Below are 11,947 nucleotides of genomic sequence, written 5' to 3'. Positions count from 1 at the left end.
AAATTTGAGCACTGCAAACCATTTTCTTCGTAATGATCGTATAAGATGCAGGTTACTTTCTCTGTGATGCAGCTAAACTGTTCCGCGACCATAGAACAAAATATCCCGATATGTCCACCCCAAAATCCCGATAATTATCCTCGAAATATCACTTTCTTTGTCGATATTATATATGTGGGCATCTATAAAAATCCATGAAATATCACGAAATATGGTGAAATATTGATGATAACGGAAAATTTCCCAAATGTCTTGTATTAAATATTTAGTAGTAATAGATTTTTTTTTTTTTTTTTTTTAATTTCAATTCTAGTTCCAAATATTGTTAGCTATCTATATGTAGAAACAAAAGATTCTTAATTCTTATTTAATTTATTTTAGATTGATTCATAAAAGGGAATTTAAAGAAGAAAAGAAAAAAAAAAAAAAAAAACTAAGAAGGAAAAGAAATTGATGATTGGTATTTTTTTTATAAATAAAAATAAAAAATATTGTATTTGATTGGGACAAAATTGGAATGATAGGACATGAAAAAAGAATTACCTGGAAAAGGGCAAAAGAATTAAGTAGATATTTAGATCTAGATAAAAAAAAAAAAGAATAAAAAAAAAGAAGAGGAACCTCAAATTTGTTTAGAAACTGCCTTAATTATCTAAACAAAAATTCCAATATATCGATCTTCATATTTATTTTCTCTCTAAAAATTTGTAAAATATTTGCAAATTCTAACTCTTTGAACCATTAAATGGAGAGAGAAAATGAGGTAAAAGACAAAAAATTTAGTAGATATATAATGATATTTTAAAGTATCAATTTATTGCGATATTTTAAGATATCTCATATATATTTACAATTTTGACATTTGAAAGTATCCATTTTATATTTAGGATTTATTTCTATCGTTTGCTCAAATCTCGATATATATCGTGATATCGCAATACTTTGTACTATGATTCCGACTCCTTGGAAATTATGAAATAGGCAAAGAGTAAACTGATTTAATAGCAGAAAATTATCTGAGTTTTCTTTGGCTCCAGCCTCCAGATTAGATTGTGCACTAGATAGCTTATTAAGCACTGTACTCTACAACTTTTGCTGCTTCCTCACCACATAAACAAATTGATATTAGCTAGGACCTTTAAGATGTTAATAGAATGGGGTTCAAGGTTTTCATGGCAAGTAGCCAAAGGAAACTATTAATTTGAATGTGGACTTGATCCTTTGCTTGGTTTGTGCCAGAATAAGGTTTTCTGACAATTTTTTTTTGCTTTTGACTATTACATTTATATAGGATTGCTAGGACCATTCTACCTCAGAAATGACAAGAAAAAGTTACTTGTTAATATATTCTGGGGGTTCCATTTTCTAAATGAAAAACAAAAACAAACCAGTGAGTTGACTCACTTTCTCATTCTTTCTTCTTCAAATTTTAACCCAAATACAATTCACTAACACAATTACATTTGAGCCAACGATTTTATTTTGTGGTTACACAGAGAACCAACATAATAACATTGAAATTAGATGCCTAGAATTTTATCTCAATTTTGAATTTTTGTAGAGACAATACAAAAACAAAAAGAAATTAGAAAAAGAAAATGTAAATGTAAATTAGATACACTAACACATCAAGAATATGAACCCATTAATTTTAGGAATGGGACAATATAAAAGAGCAAAAACTCTATACTTTTCGGATACATAAAGAAGATTTTCTTATCCCAAAATTTCTATATAGAGAAAAAATAGAGCAATTCAAAGAGAATCTAGTTTCTTAACACTATGGTGTCTTTTGTAAGAATTGAAAAGATTGTATAAGAAGGATAGGTGAGAGAGAAATAAAGAGTAAGAAGGGGTGGATGGTGGAGTGGTGGTGCAAGTGTTTGAGTTAAAGGTGGCGGTGGGGGTTTGGAAGGGGTAGCACAACTGGTCCGGCTTTGGGTTTGCTCTCCAATGGTCACTAGTTCGATTCCCTCAATGCCACTGGCAAGGACCCGGGGATTAGTGGAGGTGCGCATAAGCTGGTCTGGACACCCAGTTAGCAAAAAAAAAAAAGGGTTAACTAGTATTACCCCCCACGAGTCAATTAGGATTTCCCCCCACTAGATAGGAAATTAGGGTCTCCCCCCTAAATACACACAAAAAAAAAGTCAAAGTGGGTTAACCGAATTTTTTTTTGTGTGTATTTAGGGAGAGACCCTAATTTCCCATCTAGTGGGGGGAAATCCTAATTGGCTCATCTAGTAGGGGGATAATACTAATTAACCCAAAAAAAAAAAGATTATTTTCTTGTGTTTACTTTAATAAATACACATATATGAGTTAACTTGTTCAACCATTGTCCTGTCATTTTGTTTTGTCTAATTAGAGGTAGAACTGTAGAACCATAGAAGAGTCCTACCCTTTAAAGGGGCAGGACAGGACCCTAGCAATTCTTACATGTATAATTAACCTGTATTTATAGAACTAGATAAAGGGCCCCCCTAGATAAAATGACACATATAATAAAGATGAACTTGAGAGGAAGATTCTTGCATCCTGGGCATATGAAAATGAAGGTTTGTTTGTTGTGGGACAAAGTACAAGTATACAACTTGATCCATATGGTCTTATTTGTTTGTTTGAGATCACAATGATGATATGACCCTTTGTATATTTCCAATTTGAATTCCCGATATTATATACTTCCAACTTCCAGCAATCTGTTTTATACTTTTATTCACTGTAATGGCTCAACGAAGCCCCACAATGACGCCTTTGGATGATTCTACATTTGCTTTTTAGCTTCCTTTGATTCTTATGGAACTTTAATTTCATTTACGAAGGAATTAAAAGTTGTTGGTGTTTTATATTGGTAGTGGATAGTGACTAAGTGACCCATTTGCCATAAACTGATGGTTGTGGTTTTGCAAGTTTTTCTTTTGGCTACAATTCCTGTAATCTGTTTGCTTGTGACATTTTCTCCGTAATTCATATAAATATCAATGGAATTTGAGAAGATATGCTGCATTATTTGCACGCCAATTAGGCTACCTGCAAGTAATGGGTTGTTGAGATAATCTCATCTTTTTGGCAGTTCTAGTTGCAAAAGAAATGAATCAGTTGTCCAAAATAACGGAAAGTGAACAACTCCATGCCTACTGCACTAATTCGCAGTATACAAGATCTCGCGAGGAATTGAAGTTGGACTGACGCCAGTGAAACTGTAAGCCACATATTAATTTGTCACCCTAAGCGTGTTTATGTGCGGGTTAACAAGGCATATGGTTGAGTTTCACTATGTGCAGCATAAAGAGGGAAGCTTCTATATGCGGATATTTTCTCATGTTACAGAATCAAGATCTACGAAGACCAATAGCATGCAGGAATTCTTACACAAAGAAACGAGAGAATGATTAGTCAAATGTGATCGTTGAGGCCAGAATCATTATTCAAATGTTCATGGTGGACTACAGTATAACTGCATTTGTAATTGATTAAGTTTATTAAAAGAACCACCCATGCATGTTCGTTACTTTGTTTCCAAAAAAGACATCGGCTTTGGAGCCAAATTTATTTATGGATCCTAGATTCCCAGTCCCTACTTGTGGGCTATACGGCCATCACTTTTAAACGATCATCTTTTTACCACAAGATTCTGATGTACCTTGATGGCTTCATGCACTTCATGGAGTTACCACTTACCAAGGTCAAGATTCTGGATATGGCTAACAAATGATTAAGAATAATTGATTAGCATGACGACGTTATAGTCGGTGCTTAATTGTTGTTTATTTATCAATACTATTGTTCAACGGTCTAGATTATAGATTTGGAAGTGCTTGATCTGGAAAAAACAGTAGCACTAGCAAGTGAACATAGTCTATCAAAATTTGATAAAACTCTTTGTGGATCCACGCAATAAACTGATTAGAAATACAAGTACAGCACAGAGCAACATGAGTATGTAACAAGAGTTCGGGGCTATTTGTTTTTGCTCTTATAAGACCTTGATGTCTTATAACCTCTTATAAGATGTGCCCAGTGATTTTGGACATTTTTTAGGTTTGTTTTTTGCCTCTTATAAGAGGCATTCTATTAGAAATGTCTTATAAGAGGCTCCAATTCTATAAGTACCAAAATTAGATCTACTTCAATTCTATAAGTCTTATAACTCAAAAAATAACTCAAACACCCCTACCATATACCCCAAATTTCATTTTTCTCTTCTTCCCTTTTCATTATCTTATTTTCCAAATAACTCCATTATCCTACCACCACCACCGACTACCACCACCACCACCACCATCACCACCACCACTACCACCACCATCACCACCACCATCATTATCTCCACCACCACTATCATCAGATTATTAAGACTATCACCACCACCATGTCTTTATTAAAATCACCACCACCACCACTACCACCGCATTATTAAGACCAATATCATCACCTCCACTACCACCAAGATCGCATACTATTAAGACTATCACCACCACTACCACCGTGTTATTAAGACATCCACCACTTCTACTACCACCACCATCACCGTACTATTAAAACCAATATCATCACCTCCACTACTACCACCACCGTGCTATTAAGACCACTACCACTACTACTACCACCGCCAATTAAGGTAGTTTCCTAAAATCGATATTCTAATTATCAAAATTGATTTGAAACCGAAAATCAAACTATACGTTTATTTCAAATTAATATATTCAAGTTAAATGTGATGTAAAGTAGGATTATATTTGTCAAATAACCATCTATAAGATGTCATGCATTTGTTTTTTCTATTTTTAAAAGTGCTTATAAAAGGAACTTAAAATTAAAAACAAACCACTTTATAAGACCATCTTATAAGACCCTCTTATAACTTAACCCAAAAAAACAAATAGCCCATTCGACAAACTTTTTCATAACGAGGATGTTTCTACTTTCTACCACAATATTTTTGACATGCCATTAAAGTATTTAACTCCACACACATTTTATGATTGTATTGTTGTTGAGTATCTTCTTTTGATGAGAGTTCATATGAAAACTCATGGAATCAAGAAACAAGAAATTATCATAAAGAAGAAGTTTACCTTTGAGTTATTAATACTCTTAATATTAACTTAAAAGTGCTTTGACAAATATTAAACTGCTAAGTAAGTTGCCTTTTCTTAGAAATGATACTTTATGTGGGCCATAAAATCTGTCTTTTGCTAGTAAAATAGCATAGTTTGAGTAGTAATTAAGGAGTATTGATTCCAACTACTGCAGTACTACTGCCTATTCATAATTAATACACCATGTGGATACTGGATAAGCAGTTTGCATTTTCCACCACTTTTAAAAAACAAAATTTGTTTAGTTCTTCTACCAGAAATGCTTGGAGCCTTAGACCATGCAATGCAACCCATAGTCCAAATTAAAAAAACAAAGCACAAGTCAGATAAAGTTCTATTGCCTGGCCAGTAAAGTTCTAAGACTGGTACTGTGTAGTCTGTAGTCTGTAGTCAGTCACACTCTCTTAACAGAGTCCAGCTTTTTTTTTACTGAAAGGTAAACATCAACAATGAATGAAGAAACCGAGTGGCAGCCAACACTAAACAGAAGACAGCCCAAGAAAAGAAGGAAACAAAAGTAAGCCTGCTTTAAAACGGGACTTCCCCTCAAATCTTACCTCAACAGTTCTATATTTAGCCAACTTCATCTTAACTTGGCAACAAAAGAAAGCCCGAAATTCACGTGCCTTTATATCCCTTACAGCTTCTATATATATCTTTCTTAAGTGAACAGAACAGATAGCCTTCACTCTCTTTACAAGTTTCTATACGTATATATCTTTGCACGTTGTTTGTTTCCTTGTAGAGTTTCATTTTCTTGCATTTTTATGAGATGGGCAGGTTTCGTGAACTAGTGCTGCTGGGGTTGTTGGGAGTGTTAATATGTGTTGTTAATGGACACCCTATGGAAGATCTTGTGGTGAGTTTGCCTGGTCAACCAAAGGTGGATTTCAGGCAGTTTGCTGGGTATATTGATGTTGATGAGAAAAATGGAAGGAGTTTGTTTTACTACTATGTTGAAGCTGAGAAAGATGCTGATAAGAAACCTCTTACTCTCTGGTTGAATGGAGGTTTGCCTTCCTTTTTTACCTTCTTTGGATTTCATTCTGTGTTTGCTTTTGTTTGCATTTGGTGTTTTGAGGTTTGAGGGTTGTCCACATATTTGTTTTGTTGGGTTCTGTTTGTATGATGTGTTTATATTAGAATTTGATTCAGAATTACAGTGACTCTTTTTTATATAGTGATTATTTTCCTTATGTTTTCTAATAGATTAAGCAACCTAAATGTGACTACGGTGCATTGCAATTGAACATCAAAGTGAACTGAACTTAAAATAACATCATGATGATATTCGTCAAATTTACACAAATGGTATCTCCTGTTTGATTTGATTTGGCTCCCTTTAAGTTGTTCTTGATAATATCTGAGCAGTTTCTCTTAGAAGCATGTTTTTTTACATATACTTCTTTGAATGTAATTAACAGTTCTAATATTCAGGCCCGGGTTGTTCTTCCATGGGTGGAGGCGCTTTCACAGAACTGGGTCCATTCTTTCCAAGAGGAGATGGTAGGGGACTTGTAAGAAATCCAAAATCATGGAACAAAGGTATGACTGTACGAGTTGTTGAACACAAGCTTTGTGTTGATTTTTCTATTTAGTGAGTCTAGTTTCACAATTCAATTTTGGGTTTTCTTATCCTTTATAGCGTCGAATCTCCTCTTCGTTGAATCTCCTGCTGGCGTAGGGTGGTCTTATTCAAATACAACTTCGGATTATAATACTGGGGATGCTGCAACTGGTACCTATTTATCCCATACGAAGTGGTTTGTTTTCATAAACAATTCGGAATAAAATTGCATTATTATCTTCAATTTTGTCATTTGCAGCCATGGACATGCATGTATTCCTCATGAAATGGTTCGAAAAGTTTTCAGAGTTGAAGACAAATGACTTGTTCCTTACAGGAGAAAGCTATGCAGGTATGAGAACTGTTAACCAATTGTCACACTTACATTTTTGGTATCTTCAACCTGTACTTTTCAAAGTTAACAGGGTTGTAACTAAATAAATTAGACATTTTTGAGATTAGGCATCAATCATTCTGTAAATGTCAGAGTAATTTCTTGGGTTTTATCATAATATATGTACGAAAGATTGCTGGTTTTTCCTTCAAGACATGGACTCGATATTGTAAATTATCATGATCTGGGGACAGCTTTGAGCTCACAGTTACTTACCCGAAAGCTGATTGAAGCTTTGACACAATACTGCCTTTTAAAAATTCTTTCTCAGCATCTTTCAGATTAGAAGCCATGTCGATGTCAGTTTCAGATGTAATTGAGTCTCTAGTGCATATTTGTGATTGCTTTTTTGTAAACTGCTTACAAGAAAGAGTGGTATGATGCAGGGCATTATATACCACAGTTGGCTGATCAGTTACTGGACCACAATGCACATTCAACTGGCTTCAAGTTCAACATCAAGGGTGTAGCAGTAAGCAAACAATGTCACTAGTTTACTTGTATTTGTGTGCTGTGGTGTCAGTGTTATCTGCCTCTGATCATAGTCTATTGATTTCTTTGTATAGATTGGGAATCCTCTTCTAAACCTTGATAAGGACGTTGGCTCAACCTATGAATTCTTTTGGTCCCATGGGATGATCTCTGATGAAATTGGCCTTACAATCATGAATGAATGCAATTTTGATGATTATACTTTCGGCAGTCCACACAACGAGACCAAGTCATGTAACCAAGCTATTTCAAATGCAAATAAGATTGTTGGTGACTACATAAACAATTACGATGTGATCCTTGATGTCTGCTACCCATCTATTGTCGAACAAGAATTGAGATTGCGGAAAATGGTATTTCGTTTACTTTCAGTCTTTCCAACACCCATGCTCCTCTCGGTATAACACATAACACATTTGGTTTTGAAGACTGACAAGTGTGATACTACTACAGGCTACTAAAACCAGTGTTGGAGTTGATGTGTGCATGACCTATGAAAGGCGTTTCTACTTTAACCTTCCAGAAGTTCAACATGCTCTTCATGCAAATAGAACAAAGTTGCCTTACAACTGGTCAATGTGCAGCAAGTAAGTAGTCTCTCTAAAGAAGAAACATATACTCCCATCATATACTATTACATTTTTTAAGCCATGCTCCAACATCTAAGATTTGTTGGTTTGATCATCCATCCTTTTCAGTCGCTTGCTCATCTTCCATCTTTAGTGTCTTGTTGTCGATACACTTGTTTGAGAAATTGATCAAGTAAACATATTAGCTAGTGGAAGAATGCAAGTTCTTTTTAGTTGTTAAAATGACTTCACTAGATCGATCTTAGGAAACGAGTATATTCTATGTAGTGTAATAATACTGACAACAAGGGAATTCTACTACTCAGTCTAATGCACCCATGAGAAAACTTATAGTTTGAATTCACTCAATGGTTACAGCGTACTGAAGTATAAGGAGGACGATGGAAATATCAACATACTTCCCTTGCTTCAGAAAATAATCCGCTCCAATATACCTGTTTGGGTTTTCAGGTGAGTTTTTCCTCTAATTTCAAAAGGAGATTTTCTTGAATTCTTTTGACAGTAATATGATCATTACTTTTTCCTAATTGCAGTGGAGATCAAGATTCTGTAGTACCATTTTTGGGCTCTCGTACACTTGTTCGTGAACTAGCCCAAGATCTTAAATTCAAAATAACTGTTCCATATGGAGCCTGGTTTCACAAAGGACAGGTACTTCATATCCATTTCTTCCTTTTCATGTTGATATATATGCATATTTTTTGCAACTTAAAATTTGTTTATGTTTTCTGACATTCATTTTTCTTTCCCCTACGGTTTCGTGAATAGGTTGGAGGTTGGGTAACTGAGTATGGAAACCTATTGACCTTTGCCACAGTAAGAGGAGCTTCTCATATGGTACCCTATGCACAGCCAGCAAGAGCTTTACACCTTTTCAGGTCATTTGTGTCCGGAAGAAGATTGCCCACAAAAACTTCTCCTCCCATAGATGATTAAAAACAGCTTCTTCGATCAATCACCACAGAATAATGGCAGCTCAAGTTTGCCCTTAAATCCAGCATAGTGTGTTTTAGTTTGCTTTCTTTTCTTTGTTCTCTTGAAGTTAGCAATAGTTGAGATCTTTTGTTGGCATATAGGAAAAGGTCGAGCCAGGAACTCACCATACAGTCTTTGTTTTTGTTTACAATTGGAAAGTTGTGAAGTCTTGATCATGGTAAATGTTGATTGAGAAAATAGTTAATGCATCAAACTTCATAGACGTCCTACACTATTTTCACCATCAATTCATTTCTCAGCCATAATTGAGGAAATCAAGTCACTTGATGCACTTGGCGATTATGTATGTACTGATGTCCAGCAACAGTTAATTTAAGTTTTGGTCCCGAAAGGCCAAAAGTCCCAAACTACTCTTTCTATCCGAGGTAGGCACGCCACAGTACAAGTGGGCACCTTACCCAAAAGTCAATAAGATGTGTCAAGAATGATTTTGAATCTTTATTTAACAGAATGCACAGAATGCACGCGCTTAGGACCGAAGTGCGTCCAAATAAACTGAGGACCACACAGCATTTTCATACAAAATGTCTTCAATTTTTTTTTTTTTAAAAAAAAAAATACCAAATATATGGTCCCGCTGACCGAAGTCTTTTTCCATGTCTGCTTTTCTACCCAACACAAGCCCCGATTCTCCATAGGTTCCTATCACAGTAGTAGTTTGTGATTTTGATGGAATTTCACTCAATATTTTGGTTTTTGAGATATTTGGAATTCCAGATCAAGAGTTGAAAAAATATGAATTTCAAAATATATTTGAAATATAACGGAATAAAATCCGAAATTCCGGTTTTTAGATTTGTTAGAATTTCAGAGATTTCGAAATCTTAAACTATGAATTCACAGTACAAAATATCGTGATTACAATGGAGAATTTGCAGTGATTACAATGGAGAATTTGCAATAGGATATGATATTATCGAGGATATGAGAAGCGCATTTTCAATTGTAAATATTGTCAATTTATCACAATATATTGTGATAAATTCAATATAATTTTATAAATTTAAACTATCCACGATATTTTTACAATACATAGAAAAAGAAATTAGCTTTTACATATGACACATCCAAACCAAAACTAGATCTACACTCTACACCATTCTTACTTCTTCTTTTTCTTCCTTTATCTCCTCCTCCTCTATCTCTCTCACATATCTAAGCTTCAAATACTATTCATGGTAGTATTTTATTTTCTCCTTCTCTCCTCACTCTCAACATATATATGTATCATGTATTCATGTACTTGAAGTCTTCAAGAATGACAAGATAGGAGCTTGAATGACATTTGATTGGAAATAGGATACAAGTTTGGTTTGGTTTATTTTGATTAGAGGTGTGTGTGGGTATCAAATTATCCGAAACCGGAACCGTTTATAGCGGTTCTGGGTCTTAAAATGGGTCTTCAAGAATCGAACCGATAAAGAACCAAATCTGTTAGAATCGAATAGTAAAAAATCGGTGGGTGATACCCGAACCGAAACCAGAGCCGATTATTATGATTTTGATATATAAAGTTTAGTATTATATTACACTAAATAAATGCAAACCCAAACATTATAATATATAGTTTTTTTTTAGGTGTAAAAGTCTACTAAATATATATATAAGGGGGTGAATGTATTTTTTTAGTAATATTACATTGAAAATGTATATTATAAATATTAATATTAATAATAGTTTCAATGATTACACACGTTTACTATGAATTAACTAATACTAATACAATATATATATTAACTAATAAACATGTACAAAATAATATTTATATAAGTGCGTGCTTGATATATTACACGTGTCTACATGTATATATGTGATAATGAATGCGTGCAGTGATAACAATTGTAGTACAAATACTTATTCTACTTGTTAAAATTTAGTATATTATATATATTTATATAGAATGTATGTATGTACGTATAATATAATATATACGTGTTCAATTTAAAATAAGAGTTAATACACGCAAACGTACAATTTATGAGATGTATTTAAAGTTTTTAGAAAACTTTCAAAGATTATTGAATTTAGGACCATTACAATTGTCGCACTAAAAATCAATTTTTATATCGATTACGTAGTTAAAAATGTAATTTTAGTAATAATAATGTATAACCTGAGAAGGAACCGAAACCTGAACTAGAACCGACTTAATTAATGGGTACGATTTCAGATTTTCTAATATAAGAAAAAAAAAAAATCGAACTCAATAAAAACCGTTAAAAATATAATCAAATCCAAAACCAATGAAAACCGAACCAAAACCGACTCATGAACACCCCTAGTTTTGATGGAATGATGTATATTTTTGCAAAGTTGTTACTTTATTTTCCAAAGAATAAATGAGAATTTTTTCTCACCTCTTCCTCTTGTATAATCTTTTCTTTTGAATTAATTATCTTTGAATCTTCAGTACATTCAATATTTTATTTTTTAATATTTTTCTTGAAAATATCGATATTTATAAAAAATATCAACATTTATCACAGTATCACATAAATATCGATGATTTTTACTTATTACAATGTGTTAAATATCTACAAAGAGCGCGATATATCAATGATATATGCTGAGATTTCAGTGATCGACATATCAGCATATCGAGATATTTTGTACTGTGCTGATTATGCCTCCATATAACCAAGCTCACTAAGTGGTAATATTTTCTTGGCACAAGCTGATACATAAGGTAGGATTATTTCTGGAAGTTAGGGGTTCTGAGGCGTAGACAGTTGACACTTGATCGACTCAATTGGTTAATGGTTAAACACTTTAACCTGTCCATAGACCATAGTCCTAGTGAATA

At 33.7% G+C, this 11,947-nt stretch overlaps 1 protein-coding gene across 2 annotated transcripts; it reads left to right on the top strand.

The window, feature by feature from the left end:
• Positions 1-5,471: 5,471 nt before the first annotated feature.
• On the top strand, positions 5,472-9,346 carry LOC147490637 (serine carboxypeptidase-like 42). Of its 2 annotated transcripts, XM_086566611.1 has the most exons (11): positions 5,472-5,622; positions 5,886-6,115; positions 6,543-6,650; positions 6,751-6,843; positions 6,932-7,024; positions 7,453-7,538; positions 7,633-7,911; positions 8,012-8,145; positions 8,506-8,598; positions 8,682-8,799; positions 8,917-9,346. In XM_086566611.1, the coding sequence occupies exons 1-11, from the start codon at positions 5,555-5,557 to the stop codon at positions 9,082-9,084; spliced, it is 1,470 nt and encodes a 489-aa protein (XP_086422737.1). In that variant the 5' UTR covers positions 5,472-5,554; the 3' UTR covers positions 9,085-9,346. The 2 variants fall into 2 exon arrangements, with proteins under 2 accessions (XP_086422737.1, XP_086422738.1); XM_086566612.1 differs by lacking the exon at positions 5,472-5,622 and having other exon boundaries at positions 5,699-6,115.
• Positions 9,347-11,947: the final 2,601 nt, after the last annotated feature.

This window comes from Coptis chinensis, chromosome 6 (genome assembly GCF_015680905.1).
Source record: "Coptis chinensis isolate HL-2020 chromosome 6, ASM1568090v1, whole genome shotgun sequence".
In the NCBI taxonomy this organism is placed as follows: Eukaryota; Viridiplantae; Streptophyta; class Magnoliopsida; order Ranunculales; family Ranunculaceae; genus Coptis; species Coptis chinensis.
The sequence above is the reverse complement of the archived record's forward strand: the minus strand, read 5'-3'. Positions and strand labels throughout refer to the sequence as shown.

Coding starts and splice junctions, on each gene's coding strand:
- LOC147490637 (XM_086566611.1), top strand. CDS start 5,555: ATGAATGAAGAAACCGAGTGGCAGCCAACACTAAACAGAAGACAGCCC. Junction 6,844..6,931: donor TACTGGGGATGCTGCAACTG/GTACCTATTTAT, acceptor TGTCATTTGCAG/CCATGGACATGCATGTATTC. Junction 7,025..7,452: donor TACAGGAGAAAGCTATGCAG/GTATGAGAACTG, acceptor GGTATGATGCAG/GGCATTATATACCACAGTTG.